Below are 25,539 nucleotides of genomic sequence, written 5' to 3' on the forward strand. Positions count from 1 at the left end.
TTTACCTTTATTAAGCATTATTTATAGAGCCATAAGAACTCTCCACTTCTTGATTTTATTTTATTTTCTTTACCTTTGGTCAGTTTTCTTTTATTTTTTTTACCAAAACCTAATATTCTAACCAAAGTGAACCTGGGCAAATAAAGAATGAAATGCTTATTTAAAGAACAACCCAAGTAATACCAAATGCCCCCTGGTAAAATTATGATTGCTCTATTATGTTCAAAAACTGGTTGTGTGCAATGATTACAATCAAAAGATTCCTGTAGTTGTTGATCGGTGTTACCGCCAAGCACACTTGACCTTTGATCTGGGGCCAATACTGTGGAATGTAGGGTTTGTTTTTTCACCAGACATGATAGGTTAGCCAAAACACCTGTTCAGACTTGAGGAAGAATGTATGATGGTCAGATGAGTTAAAGGTTGAACCTTTCAGAGGATGTGGCCAATCTCTTTCTTATGGGCATTGGCTGTTGCCTAGTTTTAACTAAAATGAAGTATATGTTTGGTCATGGTCCCTTTAACATTCGGTTTTGGTTGAAGATCAAAAAACTGATAAAAATAGAAAATGTATTAATCATGGTGGGATATTTTTGGGTCTACGACTAATCATTTAAGAGATGGCAGAAACACCCTTTTCTGCAAATACTAGTTGAATAATCACAATGTTAGGAAATCCAAGTTTATTTGATCAAATAAGTTACCAATCATTATTGGTAAAAGTCTAAACTTATTCTGGTTACTTGAGTGATGCTTTGCTGGCATTTGACAACTTTTAACAATAGTAAATGTATCATAACCTGGGACACTGTACACACACTGTATTTACAAGCTGCTGGTTATGCACAGGGGCCAAGACCTAATCAGTTTTTGGTGGCAAAACTAAGTGTTAAAAATTATATTAAAATAAGTTGTTTTGACTTTCAGTATATGAAGCAAAAAATAACCTTCGGTGTGCAAATATAACTGAATGTTATTTTTATTTTTTTTCGGTGGAGATTTTCTATTTCTTGTGTGCTACTGTATCAAAATGTTTGGCAATGGAAGTGTTCTTACTGGAAAGGGTTAGATACTACCTGCCAGTTTTACTTGTGTTCATAGTCTGTGTTAATGGTTCTACAGATCGCTCTAAGTACTAGGTTACATCACTGCATAAACATGGAAAACACCTCCCATTTCACAATTCCTGTGTACCGCAATGTGTACATAAAATACACGTGCTGCCAACATTGGCAGTATGTATAGAAGGGTATAATATATGTTAAAAAATAATAAATGAAACCTCTGATAGGCTAATGTTAAACTGGACCTAGACACACCACTGTGACAGAGTAGCCAGGGAACTTTGTCTAAATCTGAAAAATGTACTTTTCTGAAAATGGTCTGTTTAAAAAGCATTGGCTCAGTTAGCATGGTTGACGTGACTACTTAGCAAGGATTAAAAATGCTGGCATCTGCCAGACTATAATGAAGTGACACAAGCACTGCCTTACAAGTCAAATCAAGACTTATACTTAAGAAAAAAAGCTCAAATCCATTGCTTAATATGGTCAAATATATATACACACACACACACACAACCCATTAAATGGAGTTGTAACATCATGATTTAGGTACATTTATTTCAGATAAACCAAAAACTGTTGGATGGCAATTATTGCACTGGGAATATATGACCACTTTTTCACTCTATTTGAAGGAAATTTAAGACTGTAAACTAGTTTAAAGGAGAATTTGAGGTTAAGTGCATTATCATGGGTTACTCAGTTGAAGCAAATAAACAGTAGCCACACAATTGATTAGCATGTGAATGGAGACTTTAAACTGGTATAGTAAAATTTTTAATAATTGTACGTACAGTGTGGCATTGACATAAAAACAGGTGATACTATCAATGTATCTTGACATTACCTGGCTTCAATGCACCAACATATCACAACATTAAAAATAACACAACACTCAATAAACACAGCAACTCAGTTATTTACATTTTGGTCATTGAAAGAAAATACTCAAATAACAGTCCTTTGCTCAACTGGGATGCTTGCGGTCAGTGACTTTTTCTAGCAACACCAGTTTGTTTTCCAGCTTTATACTTAAGAAAGGAAACTGAAAGGCATTCAGTGCCATGTTGCTGTAACCTTGGATGAAGGCCAAAGGCTTGTGGGAGGCTTTGAGTAGTGCTACCTGGGTGCTATTAGCCTCCATCAAAACATGGGAGTATGTCTTCATATCCGGGTGACCAGGGCCAACATGTTCACTCTTGTCATATCTAACAGTAAAAGAAGAACGCATTAGATGAATCCATAATGTTTCTTCAGAAGGCCAGAAACCGTAATATTCTGGGAAAAGGATACCATGTGAAACCAACCTCCAGTTTCTGTTCAGTTCTAAAAATCGTGACACTCCAGTTTGGGCAGCCAATACATCAATATGAACAGAGACATCTAAGAAAAAAGTATTTATTAAATGCAGATTTATAGGCAAGTGGCTCAAACTGTGACATTTATATCACTCATTACAATTGTGTAATTCATTTACCTGATGTAGATGGTACTAGTTTGTGTAGTTCCTGTATCCCCCTTCCTCCAGGGTAGTTGTGATGGGACACATACAGAGATATGCTGGAGTAGGCACAATTTGTCAATAACTGGCAAACCACGATCACGGAGCCAAGTTTATACATCCAAGATTTGTGGTAGTTGTTCAGACTGTAGGTCAAAATAATGAAAGGTTAAAATTATGATGTTGTTTATTCTACTCCTAAAGTTAATATGACCCAGAAAACAAAATGTTACAATCAACCTGTGAATCCAACATATAGCCAAAACGTTTCAAATATGTTTCTGAAACACTTTAATAGCCTAATCTGTTTTCAAATTTAGAAATATACCACCAACATTTGCTACACGGAATCTGTCCATGAGAAATGAATGACAGCCTCTATGCTTACATGAATGAGCAGCCCCGTGCAGCAACTATATTCAACACAGGGAAGGTGTAGAGGATAAAGCGCAGCTCCTTATGGGGCAGGAAGGAGTACAGAAGAATAAATCCTACAGTAGGGAGCAGTAAGGCTTGTGACCGTCGGTCCAGTAGGCCTAGGGGGACAAACAATATTGTGCTGCCTAGCGCACGAGGCAGAGCAGAATAGAAATACCACAGAAAGGGGGAGGTTTAATGGGGGGTTGAAGTCAAGGAAAGATAGCAGGTTGGTGTTGGTTTTCAGAGTCATGGAAAATTACTATCATAATACTAACAAAAATTATTATATGCCTACTTTGAATTGATCAAGCAGGCCTGTAAAGCCGCACTGCATTATTTAATTTGTTGACTAATCTAGGCATTGTTGTTGCTTTTACAACAGGCATTTAGTGTTGTGAAGGATATTCCCCAGTTGGAGCTCTTGTTCAAGATGGTGTTGTACCACAGTACCTGGCCTTCGGGCCAAAGCAGCTTATTCCAGAAGAATGAGTCAATGCCTATAGTTAATGCTGAAAGAGACAGAGTACACATTAAAAGTTTATCTAAAGATCAAATACACAAATAACATTTCTAGTCCTTAAGAACTACAGGATATGTATGATTTTGTTCCATGCAGCACAACACACCAGACTCGTTTTACTACTATGTTGCAGATTATAATTTATAATGGGAACGCACAATGACAGCAAAATGGTTAAAATGTGGATTAACATCTTATGGCTCACCTAGTGACAGAGCTCCAGCAGGAATGGCGTAAAAAAGCAGCTGTCGGATCTCCAGCCTCCTGCTCAGTACTGACATGAGCAACATGAGACCCATATAAAGACAAAGTTCTGACCTGAACACAATAATGACTACAGCAGAAAGGCAAACAAAGGACCTGTACCTCTGACCCATCCAAGCAGCAAATGCCAACAGGACTGAGGAGCAAAAAAAAAAAGAAATAATCAGTATTATTTGCTACAATGGTGGAAGTCTGACTAACTGATTGGAGCCTTGATGTGGCTTGTCTACGTGTTGGAAAAAGTGTATGACTCCAAGGTAGTTGTCTTCTGCTACAAGCATGTACTCGTACCTATAGGCAATGCAAATACGTTGGGGAGAGGTCTTGTGCTGTAGAACATTAGATGGAATTGTGAGGCACAGGTGAGACAGAACAGTCCTGCCACAGTTGACCCGAACTGTCTCCGAATCTCCCTCTGCATGGACCATAGAGCTAGCATGACACACACTCCAAGGCAACTTCGGACTGAACAGAACAGGTACACATTAATTCATTTTATTAAGTGGATTGATTAGCAACATTCCTCACAAGGTGTGCATGATGTAGTTTACATCGCACAATGTACACAAAGAAGTAGTCCAGATGCAATGTTGTTTATCAAGATAATATAAAAGCAACATTTACCCATCAGCTGTGTGAAGAATTTCGAAGCCTCCAGTAGTGACAACAGATAGACCATTGGAGAGGAGACCACAGATAGAAACAAAGGTCCAAGGAATGTTCGTGGCACCACACCAGGGAATTCATGGTGGTCATACTGAGGCAGTGGAAAAGATAACTGTCAACAGATTCAGCAATAGAGTTCTGGCATTATAGCTAGCTATATTGTGCTGTATTATTTATATACAGTATATGCTTGACATACCGTTTCCACTGCTGGCTAATGGGCAATGTAATTGACGGATACTGTTCGTCAGACGTGAACCCATTATAAAAATACAGATTCCAGTTCTGGCTTTTGTTTATAACTTCTTTGGCCAGGTGAAACTTTTTGTTGCTAGCTAGCAGTCTTTTAGCTGGATGACAAGATGTGTAACATAGCTCAAATTCTTACCTTTTCAAAATCAAGTCTGTGATAAAGAATGTCATGCACTGCCTGTAAGTTGAAACTCTCCTCTACTTTTGTAAAAGGACAAATAAACAAATGCAGTAGAGTCACTGAAATTAGTAAAAACAAAAGGGGTTGCCCCGACTCAGCCCTCTTCTCCGCCATGACAGCACACCATAAAGGGTTCGCATGCGCACAAACCCGTAGATTTGATTAGGAGAGGGAGTTCCGTTTAACTGAGCGGGTTGTACCGGGTTGTACCAGATCGTCAGTGAGCAAACCCGTATGGCCCGTCACATTATCAGGGAGGGAAATAGGCAGAATATATAATCAGTTGTCATTGGAAAGGTTTCTTATATAATTACATACAATATGTATTAATATGTATTCATTTACTACGATTAATATTATTTTTGTTTCGTTATCCCTGACCTTTATACCATCGTTATTCTCTTAGCATTCTCGAGCAGCAACCTGAAAATAAGAAATGTGTTGTGTAGTTTGCTTTCTGTATCCTATCTATGGGACACTTACAGGTTTAAATTAAACACACGCTTACAATTCCGAACGGGTGCGTGGGTCAGATAAATTAATGATCTTCCATAGACACAGTAAAATATTTCGTTCCCCTCCTCAGGCGTTTCATAAACCATCCAATGTTTGCCTACGTCATCGACTGTGTCATCAATTGACAGATTTATATAATATTATATGGTTAGTATGTAGGAATGGTACATTATGTCATGTCGGAACTGCATATATCGACAAGTTGGCAGCGTTTGAGAAGATCAAAAGTCCAGGCAAACTGCTGACGAACAGATCAACATCATATTTCATCATTAATACCAATTCATTGTTATTTGTAGATCAGTCAGTCACTGTGAAAATATGTTGTCTTTTACAGTCAAAACACGTTGAAAATGCATACATCAGATTAAAAAAAAATGCTATGCAGGTGGCCTATACGGTTAGAACACCCAAGTAGACAAAGCGTTGCTAGATATCATATTTTTGAAGGCAAGTAAATAAAACAGTTGTGCAGTCCCTGAGCTGGACCGTTAACCCTAACTCTTAATTGCAATTTCTCCATCAATAATTCTGAGATGTTGGGTTAAATGCAGAAACCAAATCGCGGTTGGATGCAAACAGTAACTTTTTGTCTTATGGACAACATGAAAGAGATGCGCTGATTGGCCTACTGTTAAATGTGAGAAAGGCAGTCCACTCCGCTTTTGTCCAATGTCATGACTGCTATAGATTGGTTTATCCCGGGCTAGATAAATATAACTCCCTAGATAGGGGCATGCCGGGTGCGTTAATAGAACTCCCAGGTTTTCCCACGTGGCTAGAGAAAAGACTGTTGTCCCGCGCGTGGCGGCATATAATTGGTCTGCAATGTGACTGATGTGCAAATCGGCAAATCACGACAAGCCACAATCATATGAAGTGTCTGATGCGGAAACCTTTTTTGTTACGAATTTTTTTCTTTCAACCGGCATGTGAATATGACTTTCATATGCTTTGCATTGATAACAGTACCTAAATTCGAATGAATTGTTGTATCTGTGTGGATGTGTCTAGACTACTGTTCGGCACGTTTTGTAGGATAGCGAACTTACTGACAAGTGGCTAAGGTGTATACTATGATATGAAACTTCATGTCATTCACTTGCTATCCAGCTAACGTTTACGTTAACTAAAATGCTATCATTCGGGCGGTTATTGTGGCTGTTTTGTTGCTTAACTTTTATTTTACTTTCACAATGCACCTATGCAAAAGACTTAAAAAATTCATGTAACACATGCAAAAAGATAACTGATAACTTCAGTAAGGTAAGTTTGAAATGTTGTAGACTGAGTGTATGTTATTCATGCTGCAGTTGACTTATTGACCCGTGGGCAATTAATTATGCTGTTACTCTAATCGTTGATGATGCATTTATGAAGCTAAACCCTACACTTCTGATCCTAAGGGAATGTACGTGATATAATATCACGGAGCAGCATCTTCGCATGATGCGCTACTGAGTCAATTTGACCAATTGGAGCTAATGTTGGATTCGTTAGCCAACAGATTGTCCCGATACTGTAGTCTGTTTTCACGATTGATCAACTGACTGCCATAATGTGTCTGGTCAGCTAGTCTTCATCGTCACCCGGCTGTTCCACAGGAATTTGACAGAACGAGAAAGCAGAACTTTGGTGGGGGAAACACGGCTTGGGAGGAGAGGGCACTTTCCAAATATGAAACAAGGTAAGGTTCCTATACCATTTGTCATATATAATTTCCCATAATGATGGAGTATTGCTGTTAACAATATTATTTTTTTTGCCCATATCAGTGGTTGCTAAACACATTTGCCATGCAGACCCAGACCACATTTTGTCTGTTAACCCAGTGACACAATATAAGTTGCTTCTCTCTCCTTCTCCCCCTTTCCTCAGTGAGATCCGCCTCGTTGAGATTCTGGAGAATCTGTGTGAAAGCAGCAGCTTTGACTGTAACCACATGGTAGAGGAGCACGAGGACCACTTTGAGACCTGGTGGTTCAAGAGGTGATGCTCTGGCAATTCGGCTAGAAGTAGTGGGCAGGATGGTTCTCACTGTACTCGCACAAAACCAATTACAATGTATTTACTCAAGATCTGTTCTTCACCTGGGTCATAGCCTACTGACAAAATATTGTAGCACTCTTGTCTTTTTCTTGTCCGTTTTGTGGGATCTCTGAACTTCTCTGACTTGTCTCTTCCAAACCAGGCAAACAAAGCATCCTGATCTGTATAAGTGGTTCTGCATTGATACCATCGAGGTGTGCTGTCCAAAGGGAACCTTTGGCCCCGATTGCAATGGTAAAGACAGTCTCTTTCTAAACCACATTAGGTAAGTCATACTAACAAGACGTTGATGTAGGAGAATCAGGTGTCCCTTGCTCATCCTGACAGCCTGTGTTGGGGGTTCCGAGAAGCCTTGCCATGGCAACGGAATGTGTGACGGCGATGGAACCCGAGGGGGTGACGGCAGGTGCAGCTGTGACCATGGTTACAAGGGAGAGTTTTGCCTAGACTGCATTGACGGCTACTTCAACGAACTTCGGAATGACACATTTTCGCTTTGCTCAGGTCCAGTATTTCTCGCTATAACTGTCAGCAGGTCAAACAAGATAACCAATTCCAAATTGGCCATGGTCTTTACCTGGGTAGCATGTGGCGCCCAGGGTATATTGTTAGAACGAAGAGCATGAGTCTTCGGCTACGTTAACCACTCGGTCTCCTACCACAGAGTGCCATGTCTCGTGCAAGACATGCACTGGCTTAACGAACGAGGACTGTGAGGAGTGCAAGAGCGGCTGGGAGGAGGATGTTGAGGGGAAGTGTCTTGGTGAGAGAGCCAATTGATTCTTACCCATGGCGTACTTACTGTTCCTTTCCATGAGGGATTGTTTGTCCCTTTGATGAGTTCAAGGTCCAACTTGCTGTCCCTGTTGCTTCTTGTTTTGTGAACTTAGATGTGAACGAGTGTTCTAAAGACCCATCCCCCTGCAAAGAGGATGAGTACTGTCTGAACACGGATGGCTCATTCTCTTGTGAAGGTACGTAAAATGTATGGTCTGCAGTGTTTTTCCTGGCTGAGAATCCCCCACTACCCCGCGCTCTACCGGACACCCCTCTGTGATAAACTTTATATAATGTCTGGCTACTTGATAAAGAACTATTCTAGTTTTAAATCTGCCCTGTTGTCCATGTCCACTTGAGCAGCTAATGCACACTACAATGTCCTCCCGAATACAAACAGCAACCAAAAAACAAGCAATAAATCTATTCTTTACATGATACACATTCTAAAGCATGTTACACTTCTGACCTATTTACCTCCGTATGTCGTTGAATCGATACCGTGATGTGTTTGGGACTCACAATAAGAACATATAATGAAGGTTTTTCCACATTTTGACCTTGGCGTTGTCGTCCTTTCTGGCAGCGTGTGACAAGGTGTGTTCCAGTTGTACTGGGGCCGGGCCTGATCAGTGCCTGAGCTGTGCTACTGGGTACCAGGACACCGAGGGCACCTGTACAGGTAGGACCTGCTGGAATACTGACCTAATAGCCTCTCATTTCCCTTCAGTCCCTCTATCTCTCTTTCCTTGCTTGTTTCTTCCTCCTCCATACCTTCCTTTTGTCACGTGTGCGTTATTGTATCCTTCCTTGCGTCTCAGAGTTAGCCGGCATCGTTTTTCCAGCCTGTTTACCTGGTTGGTCAGTAATAGAGAGGCAGCAGTCTTGGATGTAGAATAACTCATCCAGAGTAGAGGTTTGTCCATAGTCTGGACTAAAATGCGGGATAAGAAAATAGAAAATCCACAGCCGTGCAATGCTGTCCCTTAATTTATTTTCATGCTAACACTAGATCTGTGCAGTTAGGTACATACTTTAATTGTACTTGTGTCATATATGGTTTATATGAACTGGTTGTTGCATGGTTGTTGTTGAATAGATTTTGACACGCTTTTTACTTTGGCAGCCTAAAAACACCTTGTCAACTGTTGTGTATTTGTTTTAAGATGTGAATGAGTGTGAGCAGCCTGATCTGTGCCCTGAGGAGAACCAGGAGTGTGTGAACAACAAAGGGAGCTATGCCTGTATCTGTGGCAGCGGCTACAAGGAACAGGAGGGAGTCTGTGTCAAACTACCAGAGTCAGGTAATCTGCAATACATAAATCTGGATGAGATCATTTACTCATTTTAAAGAGCAATTTACGTGTGATCACAACACTAATGAATTCGAAGTAAGTTGAAGTTGGCATACCGCTAGCTTAGCATAATGTCACCAGTAGAGTAGCCAATAGCCAGGTCTACTTGAAAGCAGGGAAATATCACCTTATAACAGCTCCAACAATGAGTGGATGGTTTATAGTCTTACAATGCTGTGCATAGGAATCAATATTTAATTGTTTTGTAATGTTACTGAATCATAAGAATCAAGATTCTTTCTACTTCCTTATTCTGTGTCCCAATGTTTCATATATTCTCAAGGTGACATTCCCCACAAGTGGGGTGCGGAAGTAATCCTAACCCGTTTTAAATCAGTACTGCAAAGCCCTATTTCAAAAAGATTCTGTAAGTCATTTTAGATAGCAGATTTTGCCTAAGGACTACATGTCTGAAAGGCTAATGTCTAAAAGTAGTAACTGAGCACCCTGCGCGCACACAATTTTCAGTGGCTTCAAGTTGGTTAATAATTATATCCTATAAGAATTGTCAAACAGGCATTTCAAACTGTCTTCCCAGCTAATAAGAAAATGTTTTTTCTTTTTGAAATGAACAAGTTTGTGCCAATTTCACAGGTTTTCCTTTACATTCGTGCGTGTGTGTAATTCTATATTGTAACTATCTTAATTGCACTGTGTGCTCAATGACACCATAATTGGACAGCTTTGCATACAACCTTTACACAGGTTAAGTAGAATAACTGAATTATATTGTCCCGTTACCCCTTGAAAGTGTTTCTTGTATAATCAACCCTACCAACAGCAAGCATGATTTCCATTATATCAAAATCAAATATCTAAGCAGGTAAACAGGTTACTGGGAGATTCTGGCAGTTAAGTCTGAAGCAAACACTATACGTGTATGGCTGCCTTTAGCTTTCTTCATACTACACATAGAGATCTAAAAATAGTATCCACAAGTTCATTAGACTCTGGGTAAGTATAAAAGCAGAATCTTGCAGTATCTCTTCAAGTTACACTGTAGCTGCTACTAGCTACTACAGTAATGGTATACTTCTCTCTATGAAATACTGCAGGTGCAGTTCTATCAGATGACTCTTGGTTCTCTTGGTTGATGCGGTATTTGACATCAGGTCATGATCAAGCAAGTATGTGCTGGAATTAGAACAACTTTAATGTCTTAACCTTTAGCAGCATATACACATGGGTGATTCCAGAGTTAGATTTGCATGCAAAATCAGAATTTTGTAATTGATAGAAAAGGCTCAGCTGAACATCTGCTGAAATTGTCCATTGTTTCTTCAGCGAGGCTCATTGGCCAGTTTAAAATAGGCATTAATATACTGCAGATTAGTTCATCAAAATTATCTTAATGTTATTTGAAGTTTTGCATTTTAGAATTGCATAATTTATTAGCCTGAGTACTATCAGCCTGGACCAACATTCTGTCATTTTGTCTAATCACATTTTCTTCATTATACATACAGTATCCGACAAACCTATACATTTGAATCTAAACTGACTTTTGTTTAAAAATAAAATTATAATCTGTATTCAGATGATTGAACCCTTCTAATCTTTTGATCTAAATACCGTACTACCACATCAGATTTCTCATTGTTTTCAAGACCACATGTAAATTACCAAATGTTTAAGATTTAAAATAACTTTTCTGTAAGTGTAAACAATTTGCAGAACAAAGACATTAAAAAAAATAAAATAATGTACTGTACGCACAAACCTCTGATGCTAAGATATAATGCATTACTGTCCATAACATTCACAACCAATGGTATGGATATCCCAAATGCCCAAAAGCTTGAAGAAAATTGCTTTTTACAGGGATCCCATGCAAGATGCACATTATGCAGTAACAGTTCTTAAGATATGTCACGTTTCATTGCCCGTCCCAGGTACCCCCTCAACATTTTATTTTTCAATGCTCAGATTGAACTTGCGGAATCACCCAATTGCACAATCAAATAAAAAATTGATAAGTGAATGTGTTGTTGGGACTACCTGAGGTGGACAGTTGTTATTTCAAATGCTTTTTTATTTTTATTTTCTCTATTGTAGAATTAAATGAGAAAGAGGTTAAAACAGGAACACGGCCAGAAGAGCATGATGACCTTTGAACTCAGGAAATGACCAAACTGGGGAGAGCTTTTGGAGTAAATTGTCTCCCGTGCGAGTACATCTCTACAGCTCACAGCATCAGGATATCTTGAGGCCACTCCTTTAAAAGTATTGGAACAACGCTGGCACTTAATCTGCACTCAACATTCATACTTTACCCAAGTAGAGACTTTTATACCTGTGGACCATGGAGGGACAGCCAACAGAATGGCTGAGAAAAGAACGCTTCAAACCCTAAGGAAATTGCTTCTTGTCATTTTCTTCTGCAGCTATGTCTAATCCAATGTTTTGTCAACAGTTGTCTGGTTTTTAAATGCAGGATTTGGAAGGTAATTCAAATGTAAATTCAAATAAAGTTGGAAAATGTAACGGACTATGGGTTCAGTCTGATTTATGGAGCTTTGTGGAAAAGCAGTGCATAAGACCACCCCATGGCTGCGCTAATTTGAAATACTGTTGTTGTAGTTCTCTAATGTGAACTCAGAGGGGCGCTCTGACCACACAGAATACATTTATAATCAGCTGTGAGTCGGATGAATGGGCAGAAAGAAACCCTGTTTTTGTTTTGTCTGACGTGAAATAGATGGGTTAGACCATTTCAAAGATTGATCCTGATCCAGAATCCCATTTCAACCATTGTCTGCTACTGATCAAAGGCAGCATATCTCAATGACCTGCTTTCTCATGTGTGCCCTCTCTGAATAGGCTACCGCTGGGTTCCTGGGCGATGATGTAAGTTGTTATGTCTTTGCAGCTTCAGAGCTGTTTGAGGAGCCAGTTGAAACCTGCCCTGACTGGTCTTTTCCACTGAAGACACATGCTCAACATCCCGCCCCCCCCCCCCCCCATGTCATCTCATCTCTTGTCTGTGATGCCGTACCAGTGTTTTCTTCTCATGAAAGCAGTGCGGGCCAAAAGTGCGATCTGAGGTTACAAGAAACCTCAATGCTTTTTCCCGGTCACCATCCTTGTGTGTATGGTGGTTTTGGTTTTGTTTGGCATCACCAACGCAACACTATAAGTCAGTCTTGGGACACGACGTCCCTGCTAATGTTTTAATTGCAGGCAGGCTAACCGAAAGGCAAAGGGGGAGGGGTCAGACTTATTGGGCTGCTGGTTGTGGGGGGTTCAATGGTTGTTGACAACTGTTGCTGGGCGACAACCAGTTTGAACTACACTGGAATGTTGACATACAGTTGTCACAGTGCCTCATTGGTTGGTTGAGGGTGATTTCTTTTTTTTTTAGCAAGCACAGTGAACTTCCATTATTTTGCTGTCCTCAGGTTATAATAGCAGTTGTGTAACATTCCACACGAGGCCAAGATGGAACGCAGAGGTGAAACAATTATGTTGATGATAGTGATTAGACTAACGTATACATGCCAATTATGCCCATAGAGAGGAAATTATGTAAATAGTATGCTTACTGGTAAAACTAAAGTAGCAAGCAATTTAGACCACCGTACTATTTAAACTGTTGTAAGCCACATTTATATACAGTGCCCTCCAGAAGTTTTGGGACAGGGGAGGACTTACTGAGAACTCAGATTTGAAAGCAATTAATTACTCCAATGTTAAATGATAAATTGCAAGCTTTTAGCTTAAAGGTATGTGTACATATTGGTTTCACCATTTAGACATGGCAACACCCCCCCCCCCCCCCCCCTATATCAAATACCAAATTTCTATGACTAGAGCCCAAAAAATAAGAGAAAATGCTTCACTAGCCCATTACTTAAGGACACTATTTACACATGGCGGAAATAACACATGCCATCTACCTTTGTATGGATTGGTCATTGGGGAGTAGTAGTAGTATTTTTTTGATGTCTTAATAGTTCTTGGAAACAGTAAAGGAAGCTCCTCTTTCAAAACACCACTGGCTCAACAGTACATTGCAGTCGGTCAGTGATGAAAGTATGTGTTTTTACAACAGGTTGCTGTGGAGAATTAGTGATGCCATGAGTAGTCCTTCAACTTGGCTCATTTAGAATATTTCTCTCAAGCTTAGAAACAACAAAAGGTCCTGTAGGTTGACAGGGTCGTTTTTCCAGCTCACTTTCCCAGACCAGGACACTTAAATAGAACAAGTACCAATTCCTTTCAGACTTGTTTTTTTTGTTGCCAACTCTCTTGTGGAGTAAATCCCTGTTAGAACTGTCAGATGGTGTCAGAAGTCCGCAGAATGTGGTTTGTGGTTACTGGGCTCTCTTCCACCACTTTGTAGTGGTTTTGATGCCAGTAAAGCCCCAGCTGTGGGCCACATGATCCGGGTGGACTCAGGGTAACCATGAGGACAAGAAGAACCGAAGGACATCCCGAGTTGTGATGTGAGACGGGGTTGCTTTAAATGTAGCTTGTTGAAATTATTTCAAGATACCCAGGTGTCACCCATTTATATATTTACTTGTGTCTGTTGTGCAGTCTCCCCTTATGAAATTGCATAGCAGCTGGTTGGGCATTGTGGGAACGCTGAGTTAGGAAGTAGGGCTAGTGTGGTCCAGATGACTCTTCCCTTCTCCCAGGCATAGTCTTCTGCCCTTGCCCCCTCCGCCCCCTGCTGGAGCAGTGAAGCAGTTGTGTCCTGTGCTTTTGCACGGGCTGCAGCGTGTGATGTGGCTCAATCCTCTGCTCTGTACTCCTCTGCTCTGTACTCCTCTGCTCTGTACTCCTCTGCTCTGTACTCCTCTGCTCTGTACTCCTCTGCTCTGTACTCCTCTGCTCTGTACTCCTCTGCTCTGTACTCCTCTGCTCTGTACTCCTCTGCTCTGTACTCCTCTGCTCTGTACTCCTCTGCTCTGTACTCCTCTGCTCTGTACTCCTCTGCTCTGTACTCCTCTGCTCCGTACTCCTCTGCTCCGTACTCCTCTGCTCCGTACTCCTCTGCTCCGTACTCCTCTGCTCCGTACTCCTCTGTAGCGGGCGTCCTGCTTTTCCCACGCACAGCCGGACTCTGAAACCACCATCTGCCTATGAAGCTGGACAAATCTGAAGCCCTGCCGACACAGTTGCGGAGTGTTTACCGGCCAAGGCCTGTCGATACCTTGATGTGCTCCAAATGGTCCCCCACTCCCTCAGTTATGCACTTGGGATGGTCCCTGGGTCTGAGTACTGCTTGGGGCTTCGTGCTGCCTCAAGCAGTGGGGAGAAGCTGCTTGCTGGGAAATTCGAGTGTGTGTGTGTGTGTGTGTGTGTGTGTGTGTGTGTGTGTGTGTGTGTGTGTGTGTGTGTGTGTGTGTGTGTGTGTGACTGACCAAATGTCCCAATGAGTATAGTAAAACCAGGAAAAAAATTGACCTCATTGGGACCTTTTGCCGGTCCCTGTGAGGCAAAAGTCAATTTACGGTTTAGGGTCAAACTTACAATTGATTTTATAGTTAGAATTGGGGTTTCTTTAAGGTCCAGGTGTTGTTGGTTAAGTTTAGGGTTAAGGTTAGGCATTACATCTAGGTAAAGTTTAGGCATAAATGTTACTTTATTGAGGTTTGGGTTAGATTAGGGTTAGGTGTAGGGTTAAGTTTAGGGCAAGGGAGCATGCAATTTCTATTTTCTGGTCCCCATGAGTGTAGCTGTACAAACTTGTGTGTGTGTGTGTGTGTGTGTGTGTGTGTGTATACACGCCTGCAGGGTAAGCTGTCCTAGTGGGGATAAGAAATCCTTGCAAGGAAAGTAAAGCAAGGACATTTTGACCTTGTGGGAAATGTAGCTGGTTGTCATGAGGAGAAGCTATTTCCAGCATAGGTTTTAGGTGTAAGGTTACAACTGGGAAGCTTCCAAGTGGCTCATTAGTCGAAGTCACTGGCTTGCAGTGCATTTGTTTAATCAAAGCAAAGTTCATATCCTGGTCACAGTACTTCCAAATACTTTCAGGTTGAGTGAACAGTGTGATGACAAGCAAAACATCTGGGAGAGATGTGCATCCGGGAAATGTCTCAAACTCTGCCGAACCTGCTGAGGAATTGCTGTTGCGTGGCAAGGGCGGCCGGACTTGCCTGTATGTTTGACACACACACACACACACACACACACACACACACACACACACACACACACACACCAATAATGAAAGGGGTTTGAGTTAGATCTTTCTGGAAGGCTTTTCCTGGTTTCCACCTCTGGACGTGAGCTGAGGCGCCGTTCACTGCGGTCAGTCAACATGGCCTGCACTGGTTGGTCCGAGAGGAGGGGAAAGATGCCATGGCTCCAGCGTTTCAGCGGCGTTGCCGTCCTGTCTAGGCGATGTTTGTGATGATGGAGGATGTAAACAAACAAGGAGGAGCAGGAACAAGGATGTTATGTGATAACATAATCTGTCTGGCCCAGCAGGCAGGAGGGAAAAGGGGATGTTTGAAGAGTTACATTCACCTTCAGACTCTTTCAGACATTTGTACAGAATGCCTGAAGCGTTTTCTTCAGACGGGCATTCGGTTTTATACATTGGAACGAAATGATACTTGATGTACTGGTGAGTAGGAGGCACCGACCTTCAAGTGTAAAGTCAGTCATAACATTGAGTCACCGGCACACTGAGCCACTGAATCATGACATTTGACTCATTGGAATTGTCATGTTATGACCTATCGGCTGCCAACGTTCTATCAAACCCTGTTTATACCTTTTGTCTTCCTCTGCCTTGCTGAGGCTGTATAAGAAAGGAAATTTGTCTTGACTCTCATGAAAAAGTCTGTCTGTAATAACCCTGGCAACCACATGAAAGGACGTCGTAGCCACAACAGTTTCATAGCAGGTAGCAAGCTAAATGCCGCTCATTAAAACCGGCTTTGTAGTGATCCAGACCATGTGTTTGTGTCCCACATAAAAGCCTATATCCTATGTAGTGCGTGACTTAAGCTGTAAATAGTGCACTAGATAAGGAATAGGGTGCCATTTGGGTTGGGTTATCCGGTCTCTTTCATTTCCAGACCAATATCAATATCATCTGGTTCTGTTTTATCTAGACGCTTGACCGGAGTGAGATTCCCTTTGTCTTGGGAGAATATCATGTGCGGAGTAGTCAACTAGACCCCCTTGACCTGCTATCAGATGTTACTTAACTGTCAACGGTTTACCATTCTAAAATAGACATGGAGATTGAAATGCCCACCACCGAATAAAACTGCTGTCATTCCAGACAAACCTCGCTGTGATGGAATTCTGTGAGCCTGTACTTGATGTAGGTTTATGTTCTGTTGACAGTGGATATATTCCACTCCCTCCACGTCATGTGACCACCCTCCCTTGAGTACTCCCGGCTACTTCTCATACCGCTGGGACAATGTACAACACACCTGCCCCTGGTTGGCTCGTTGGTATTGAAAGGGATGTAGTTATTGGTCACGTTGTTTGTTTCTTTTTTTCCGGGAGGGGGGGGGGGGTTCGTAAACGTCTTCTTACGCGTGCATTAAAATGTTGGGGTGGGGGCATGAGAGGAGAAAATGATGACTGCAGTCCCATCGGCGCTGCCAGGGAGGGAGAAGAGGGTAGGGATGGCCCTGCTGGGTCAGCTGGCTGCCTTCTAACAGGTCAGCAGTTTGGGACATAATATATGAGCCGTCCTCTGGGGGTGGATCGTGACGAGCTGTTCCGCCTCTACTACGTAGTCGCTCTCACGCATTCATGTTTCTCGCCATTCATGCCTGCAACCCTTATTCAAGTAGATTATTCTGGAATATTTTACAATAGAATTCTGCATTACAAAGCGGCAATGAGTGGCTCAAATTAGCAACATATGGCCCCTGCAGTCAGACAGACCCATTCCACCTACACAAATCAACCTGCTGCTTATCAGGGTAGCGTGCTTACTCTCTCTATCTGTGATATGTTGCTCCCAACCATGCGCCCGGCGTAAATGACACTGAGAGAGATCCGACTGATAGACGGAAGAAAAGGTATTGCTGCTGGCGTCAACCCTTTTCACGTGCCTGTTGTCCACTAGGGGGCGAACTTGTTGGGACACAAACAACACAGCCCTTTGAGTTGAATCAGTGTCACTGACATCTGGCAATATTAACAATTTAAAGCCAGACCAGCTGTAGACAGTTTGCTTGTCAGACTGTCAGAAGATCTTTTTTTTTTTTTTTTTGCTGGAGCTTAATGCCTCAGGACCTAACACTTTGGTTTATGGCCCTGCTTACCAGCCATGGATACAGCTGCTCTTACGTAACCTAGGAGGGAGCTTCCCTCTCAGAACACTCCAGGTAGAATTTGCCTCCAAGCACAGTTTTTAAAATCAACTCACCCTGCACCTCAATGAACTGAAACCAGTAGAGATAATCCAAAACGGACCTTTAGAACAATGTTTCTGATCCTGTGGAAAGTGAGTGTCCTGTTCTCCTTGCCTAGCATCTATGCAGACATTTCGGCCAGGTCCTGTCTCTGAGACTGCCCGGTCTGACCTCTCTACAAGGGTAATCTTTACCCCTCTCCGCCTCTCTCCTTATGTCCACTAGGCTTATAGTAAATAAGTAAACCTGACTTTGAATCCAGATTTCTCAAAACTTTACTCATTGGCACTATTGATCTAGAAGCTTCTGCAAACTGCCTGCCAACTGTCTGCTTCACATTGCTCTCTCTGTGAACAATTTGATCAAAATGGTGTAGTCTCTGGCTTATATTTCTGAATGAAGACTCCACAAGATACGTATAAAAACAATCTAGTGCTCCTTTCTGCCCATTCATGACAGTATTTTTCTTTCACGTTTTTGGCTATTATACAAAATAATCTCCCCAATTGTCAAACTATAGTTGCAGGCTGTAGAGCGACTGTCCAGAGGAGGAACTTTGGTGAAATTCAATAATGTTCTGTTTATTGAAATAGTGTGGCAGCATACTTGCATGATTGTTGCAAACCTTGGCAAAGCAAGGGGCCGAGAAATAGAAGTAGTTGTTCTTTCTTGGCAAACCAAGCTATGATATGGCCGAATAGCTATAAAGATTATTCCATCACAAATGTAGCTTCCCAGCTGGTTAAAAAGAAACTGGTTTTACCTCTAGTACAATGTGTTCTACTACACTATATCCCGAGTCCGAACAGAATGTTGTAGCCTACAAAACGAACCCACTAACTTGGAAAACATTTTGATTCTTCTTCAGTGTTAGTCATTTCACCTTTAATGGTGACTGCTGCAATTTAAATAGTAACTTTTTCCCTGTCTGATTTAATTGTTACTTCTTTCTCCTTTCATCCCCTCCCTACCTGAGAAGAATGGTTCTGTGTTATGTCCGGCCAATGTAGGTGGGCCTGTAATGTAACAACCTGCGATCCTCTGAGGAGAGACTGAACAGGTCGTCACAAGCCCTGGCCTACTCCTGATGTCTGAGTACGCAGACCCTATTAGCAGGAGAATACCCCCCCCCCCCCCACACACACACACACACCCACAAAGACACACACACAGACTGGTAAACAAGGGCTTTTTCTTTCCACAGCCCCAGTCCATGCTCTGTGTTCATGTCATTATGAATGATTCTTAAACTGTAAACGCATCTCAGTAGGCCAATTTAACAACTTGGAGGACACCTCAGTAACTGGCGCATAGGCCTGTGTGTTGGGCATGTTTTTGAGGCACCATAAGTGCAACACTCTCTTTGCAATCTGACCTTGGGGAACACGTGTGTGATGCTTTTGTATCGATGTCTTATCATCTGCAGAGAAATGCCTGAATGGACGTCTGTGTGTAATATGCAAATGGCTTGATCACAGACATTTATATAATTGCTGATGGAGTTTGGGATTGTTCGCTTGGCCGTGATTCTCCATCCGGCACTTGCCCACGCACCAAAATCCACACTTACACCCGAGCCCATGGGAGCCAACATGCACAACAGCATGGACCCACACACACACACACACACACACACACACTCTCCCTCTCAAGCCAACAGGAACCAACGCACTGGAGCCCAGATGGATCTGTTCCATTCAGAATCAGAAAGGACATTGTGTAACAAAGCGGCGCTGTTTTATTTCAGGACATTTTCAGGGGGAAAACTTGGTAAAACAAAGAGTGGATGAGAGCAATAATTTGAAAAAACACAGACGTTTCGTGTGGGACAAATAGTGAGAAGAAGTCCAAATCACAGCGCTTCATATTGCCGTGGTAATCCAGCTCATGTGACCTTCCACGTGAATTGCTTTGACCTGTGACAGAGCCCTCATACACAACGTCAGGTCACCGCAAAACACAAGTTCATTGCTAATCTCTTCGATCTCCTGTACACACACATCCATTCATGTCAATCTGACGGGCTTTCACTTCTCAAGTTGTCCCCTCCCATCCTCCCCCACTGGGCCCTGCGTCTCTGACTCCCCTCCCTGCATCTTCTTTGTGCCTTCCCTGTAGCTCACGCTGCTCACGGAGACGTCATTCCTGCCTGCCCGTGTGTGTGTGCGTGTGCGTGTGTGTCCCCAGGCCTACAGAAAGATTCCCTAACTAGAACCAGATGCAGAGACTCCCGCCACACAAAGCTCTGCCCCCAGCTCTGCTGAGGTGCGTTCCAACTGGCGCTCCATTCCCTGTAGAGAGCCCTGGTTTAAACTAGTGCTCTTCACAGGGAATAGGGTGTCGTTTGGATGGCAGTCCGGCTCTTCCCAGAGCTGCGTGGAGCTAACAACGGGTTCTCTGTGGTGCCTGGCGTCACCTCGCTCTGGGCCAGACACTGGAACTCTGTTGCACCAGGCCCTAGTTTCCACACCCGGAGCCCGAACCTGTTCCCCGGGCTGTTCCCCCAGCCCGCCTGGCTTGGACACACAGAGCGCAGTGACGGCAGGGGGGTCAAACCTCCCTAACCTAGAATACTACATTTTCTTTTACAGTCAGTAATAGATACTTACACACACGCATGTGTATCTATGTATATATAAAAAATGTAACTGTGCATCTTTTCCACACAAATGAGCATCCACTAACCCACACTGCAAACATACGTGTCCATGCACCTGGGTGGCCTCCAGTTCAAGAACAAGATATAAAGATCAATTTCAGGAGCAGTTGAGGTCCAACAAAATGTTTGGAAGTGAAGGTGACTGCCGTACATTGTCTGAATGTATGGCGGTCTCACCCAAGACACCCCCTTCCTCTCAGCCAAATGCTTCCACCTGGCTGTTCTTGTCATACAACATGGGAACACACAGGGAGGTTGTTGGCTTGTTTGAGGTGCTGCTGCCAAAAACGTATCTCCAGCTCCTGTTCTTCCACTCATTCCAACACCTCTCTCATAGTCAGTGACTGAGGGATGTTTTTTAGTGGACCTCTGGCTCATACAGTCACTCTGTCTCAATGGAAACAGTGAATCTCAGTGGGTGCTGGGTGAAGCAAATGTTAACTGCATGTCATGTTGTTTTTTTTGTTTTACACAGAAAGGCGGCAGTATACCAATGGATCGTTGGTTGTATGGCACGGTGCTGTTTGCCGTGAAAGATAAAGGTTGTGTTTGACGGCTTACCCTCTCGCCCCTGTCTTGCGGTATTGTAGACCCTGATAATGCAGATGCCACGCTGCAGGAATGTAGCTCAGCGCCTAGCATAATGACAGAGCTGCTGATGAGGTTGCTGATGCTCATAGGTTCTTTGACAGTTCACAGAACACGCTCTGAACCAATGACAAAGGCTGCCTGCCGCTGTTGACCAATGACAAAGACCCACAGCAGGGCCCCGGTCTGATACAACAAACGGATAGTCCAACAACACAATTCACCGCCGTCATTCTTAGCATTCCCGCTGAGGCGGGGCCAGGACAAGCCCGGTTCTTTGTGTGACACTGGCTGACAGTCGATGACCTGAATGACCCGTATGACCTGTATGACCTCTCCGCACCAGGCCTCTTTGTGTTTCAACTACACTAAGCACTGTACCTCTATTCACGGAATGAAGCTGACCAGGTCCCCGTGTACTGGCCCCGACGAGGGCGAAAAGCTACGTTAAGGAAGGCTAAACCGGGAAAACCATTGCCCTCGCCGACCCTCCTGTCTTCGGCCTCCTTAACCCAGGCCGCCTCCTCCCCCGCGCTACACCTGGTCGGAACTGGCAGGCCTGACAACAGCTATATCACAGGGTCACACAACAAGATAGGGGTGCAACATCTGCTGTGGCCTTGGTTCACACTAACAGCTCTGTTTATCCAGCTATGCACTGCATCTGCATCCCAAACGGCATCCTAGGCCCTACGTGACCTGGTGAAAAGCAGTGGCTTGTGGAGGGATTAGGTTTCGGTTTTGGACTAAAACCGCAGTCAGCCGCCACTGTCCGGTCTGGACTGTGAACTGGGTCTGCGTTTTGTACTGTGTGTCTCCATTACTGCCCAGGCACTGAACTCATGTCAACAGCAAAATTAACAACTGTGTTAGACCACTGAGCTAAAGTCTAGGTGAATAAAAAAATAATAATAAGAAGAAATTGAAATAAGAAATATAAATAAACACACAGTGGACATTGCTCTCTTTCCCTCGCCTATTTTGCACATCTGTATATTTCCCATTCATTTTCCTACCCCTTAGCTTAAAAAGGATATACATCGTAACATTCCAAACTCTGAATACCAGCTGTATGCCAGAAACGTAATACTTCCAGATATGGGAAATGCTTTGTCCGTCTGAACATTTAGAAAGCAACACTTTTACAACCTTAGCTGTTGCTAAGGGATAATTCACACTTCTACTGTTTATTTTGAATCCTTTCAAACTCTCTGAGCAGGACATGTCTTCACTGTGTTTTTGGAGATGTTTATGCTATATTTGCCTTCACTGCGTTCTGGCCACAGGTAACTAGCACTGGTGATGACCAGAAAGGACATTTCCATTCTTATTCAATCAGAGACAGTTTTTCAGAAGTTATCCAACCAGATTTTGGCAGTCAAATAGGATTACATGTTAGAATAGGGTGTATAGGGTGTTTTTGTACACCGTTTGATGATCCGGACAGGGATAAGGAAGTGATCATTCAATCTGTCGTTTAATCAGATTCATTGTTTCATTGTGCATTTATTGTCTTACTCAGTGGTGATTAAGATTCAGAAAATTTGAATGATCTTGATCCCATTAAAAGTGTGTTTTTAGGCTGGAATTAATCTTCTTAAGAAGATCTGTTGTACACTTGAGCGTAGCTGAGGTGCAGACCCAATATTATACAATATTACATTTATTGTAATCCAACCTTCAATAGAGCATACAAACATAAATGGTACAGGCTATAAACTCTATATATAGCCAACTTATTCATGAACTCAGACATAATGACCTGTATACTGGTATCGCTGGAAGTACATGAATCATCAAACAGCCCTACCCTATTGAAAAGCTAAAGCCACTATAACAAAGAAATGTGTCGCTACACTGAGGAGATATTTAAATGTAACTACAGTGAGGAGAACTATAAATGTAAATACATTAAGGATGAATGTAAATATATCTACGCTGAGGAAAGAAATGTAAATGTAACTGTAGTGAGTATTGACTCCCTATCATTTGAACAAAGAACATTTGTTATACACTTATTTCTAACATTTAACGCTATCCCTAAATCGGTTAGCCCATTCGAGCGTTAACTGACCTCCAGCACATCCTGGTCATCAGTATCACCAACCTGACCTGCTGCTCTGCAATCCTAACCAGCCGGAAATGTATGCAATGCTGTTGTTTTTTTCTATTTTTTTTTTGCAGTGTGCGTTTTCTATGTGTTTGACGTGACGTGTCACAGGTGGCTTGCGGTCTCCATGACGATGAAGCAGCTTGTGTTGTAATAGGAGTGAGAAGGAGACGTAACATGTCACATGGTCCCTGTGACTCTGCTTCTATACATAAAAGCCAGAGTGTCACGGGTGTGCGACTGCTTTGACACAGTAACACGTCAGTAGAGGTAGATGTGATGCAGCACCACCCTCTTGGTCGTCCACCTCGAGGACACATGGTACATAGACACATTCAAACGCACATATAGAAACACACATTCCTCCACACAAAGACATAATGACTCTTTCGGACAACGGCACATCACCATGAATATTGAGCCCTGGTGACGGAGATTGTCAACACTATACTGTATAATGTGGTATCTTCTTTAAGGTTTGTGACGTTTTGAGGCACTCTGAAGTAACACTAACAAATGTATCTTTGCCATCCTCTTAACCGTTTGCTAGTAAATGCCACGGTAAGGCTTGCTTTCTGTAAAGCAGGTCCACTGTGGGCTGGTGGGGGACCAATGCAAAAAAAAAAATGCATGCGCTCACTAATGTAAGTGGTTTGGTAGAAGAGCATCTTGCTAAATGATTAAACTGTGTGCAGTGTCTATGGAGATAGAATACTGCCAAAATGTATTCACAGCATACACATGTGAGCCAAGATTCTTATATACACAGCAAACAATACACACATGTGAACTATGATCCATGAATACACAGCATACAATCCACACATGTAAACTGTGATCCGTAAATACACAGCATACAATCCACACATGTAAACTGTGATCTGTAAATACACAGCAGCAAATCCATGACTGTAAACCAGGATTCGTATATAGACAGAGAGACCACTAGTCAACATCTCGTAATGTAGCTGAATATCTTTTTGACTTCCAGTCAATCACCTTAGCACACTGTGTGATGATGTCGACTACTGGTCTCACGCATTGTGTGTTTAATGCTGTGTACATACACTCACCTAAAGGATTATTAGGAACACCTGTTCAATTTCTCATTAATGCAATTATCGAATCACCCAATCACATGGCAGTTGCTTAAATGCATTTAGGGGTGTGGTCCTGGTCAAGACAATCTCCTGAACTCCAAACTGAATGTCAGTTACATTCTGCTCAGTTACTGGGATATTCACGCACAACCATTTCTAGGGTTTACAAAGAATGGTGTGAAAAGGGAAAAACATCCAGTATGCGGCAGTCCTGTGGGCGAAAATGCCTTGTTGATGCTAGAGGTCAGAGGTGAATGGGCCAACTGATTCAAGCTGATAGAAGAGCAACTTTGACTGAAATAACCACTCGTTACAACCGAGGTATGCAGCAAAGCATTTGTGAAGCCACAACACGCACAACCTTGAGGCGGATGGGCTACAACAGCAGAATACCCCACCGGGTACCACTCATCTCCACTACAAAAAGGAAAAAGAGGCTACAATTTGCACAAGCTCACCAAAATTGGACAGTTGAAGACTGGAAGAATGTTGCCTGGTCTGATGAGTCTCGATTTCTGTTGAGACATTCAGATGGTAGAGTCAGAATTTGGCGTAAACAGAAGGAGAACATGGATCCATCATGCCTTGTTACCACTGTGCAGGCTGGTGGTGGTGGTGTAATGGTGTGGGGGATGTTTTCTTGGCACACTTTAGGCCCCTTAGAGCCAATTGGGCATCGTTTAAATGCCACTGCCTACCTGAGCATTGTTTCTGACCATGTCCATCCCTTTATGACCACCATGTACCCATCCTCTGATGGCTACTTCCAGCAGGATAATGCACCATGTCATAAAGCTTGAATCATTTCAAATTGGTTTCTTGAACATGACAATGAGTTCACTGTACTGAAATGGCCCCCACAGTCACCAGATCTCAACCCAATAGAGCGTCTTTGGGATTTGGTGGAACGGGAGCTTCGTGCCCTGGATGTGCATCCCACAAATCTCCATCAACTGCAAGATGCTATCCTATCAATATGGGCCAACATTTATAAAGAATGCTTTCAGCACCTTGTTGAATCAATGCCACGTAGAATTAAGGCAGTTCTGAAGGCGAAAGGGGGTCAAACAGTATTAGTATGGTGTTCCTAATAATCCTTTAGGTGAGTGTACAGTATCTCACAAGTGAGTACACCCCTCACATTTTTGTAAATATTTGAGTATATCTTTTCATGTGAC

General features: G+C 42.6%; 2 protein-coding genes across 4 annotated transcripts; one reads left to right on the forward strand and one right to left on the reverse strand.

The window, feature by feature from the left end:
• Window positions 1-1,828: 1,828 nt before the first annotated feature.
• Window positions 1,829-5,031, reverse strand: alg12 (ALG12 alpha-1,6-mannosyltransferase). Of its 2 annotated transcripts, none has more exons than XM_010887116.5 (9): window positions 4,824-5,031; window positions 4,394-4,526; window positions 4,061-4,234; window positions 3,711-3,905; window positions 3,391-3,494; window positions 2,954-3,177; window positions 2,542-2,711; window positions 2,372-2,447; window positions 1,829-2,272 (listed from the first exon to the last, which is right to left on the reverse strand). In XM_010887116.5, exons 1-9 carry the CDS (start codon window positions 4,980-4,982, stop codon window positions 2,032-2,034), a joined length of 1,476 nt encoding a protein of 491 aa, XP_010885418.1. In that variant the 5' UTR covers window positions 4,983-5,031; the 3' UTR covers window positions 1,829-2,031. The 2 variants fall into 2 exon arrangements, with proteins under 2 accessions (XP_010885418.1, XP_019898207.1); XM_020042648.3 differs by lacking the exon at window positions 4,824-5,031 and adding an exon at window positions 4,635-4,805.
• Window positions 5,032-6,247: 1,216 nt separating this feature from the next.
• creld2 (cysteine-rich with EGF-like domains 2) lies at window positions 6,248-12,054 on the forward strand. Of its 2 annotated transcripts, XM_010887117.4 has the most exons (11): window positions 6,248-6,650; window positions 6,989-7,071; window positions 7,263-7,373; window positions 7,576-7,667; window positions 7,761-7,937; window positions 8,098-8,196; window positions 8,324-8,407; window positions 8,797-8,892; window positions 9,377-9,514; window positions 10,621-10,692; window positions 11,621-12,054. In XM_010887117.4, exons 1-11 carry the CDS (start codon window positions 6,519-6,521, stop codon window positions 11,677-11,679), a joined length of 1,143 nt encoding a protein of 380 aa, XP_010885419.1. In that variant the 5' UTR covers window positions 6,248-6,518; the 3' UTR covers window positions 11,680-12,054. The 2 variants fall into 2 exon arrangements, with proteins under 2 accessions (XP_010885419.1, XP_010885420.1); XM_010887118.4 differs by lacking the exon at window positions 10,621-10,692 and having other exon boundaries at window positions 6,250-6,650.
• Window positions 12,055-25,539: the final 13,485 nt, after the last annotated feature.

Source organism: Esox lucius, chromosome 23 (genome assembly GCF_011004845.1).
Source record: "Esox lucius isolate fEsoLuc1 chromosome 23, fEsoLuc1.pri, whole genome shotgun sequence".
Classification (NCBI taxonomy): Eukaryota; Metazoa; Chordata; class Actinopteri; order Esociformes; family Esocidae; genus Esox; species Esox lucius.

Coding starts and splice junctions, on each gene's coding strand:
- alg12 (XM_010887116.5), bottom strand. CDS start 4,982: ATGGCGGAGAAGAGGGCTGAGTCGGGGCAACCCCTTTTGTTTTTACTA. Junction 2,712..2,953: donor GCACGGGGCTGCTCATTCAT/GTAAGCATAGAG, acceptor TTTGACCTACAG/TCTGAACAACTACCACAAAT. Junction 2,273..2,371: donor GAACTGAACAGAAACTGGAG/GTTGGTTTCACA, acceptor TTTTACTGTTAG/ATATGACAAGAGTGAACATG.
- creld2 (XM_010887117.4), top strand. CDS start 6,519: ATGCTATCATTCGGGCGGTTATTGTGGCTGTTTTGTTGCTTAACTTTT. Junction 7,938..8,097: donor CACATTTTCGCTTTGCTCAG/GTCCAGTATTTC, acceptor CTCCTACCACAG/AGTGCCATGTCTCGTGCAAG. Junction 10,693..11,620: donor ATCAGGTCATGATCAAGCAA/GTATGTGCTGGA, acceptor TCTCTATTGTAG/AATTAAATGAGAAAGAGGTT.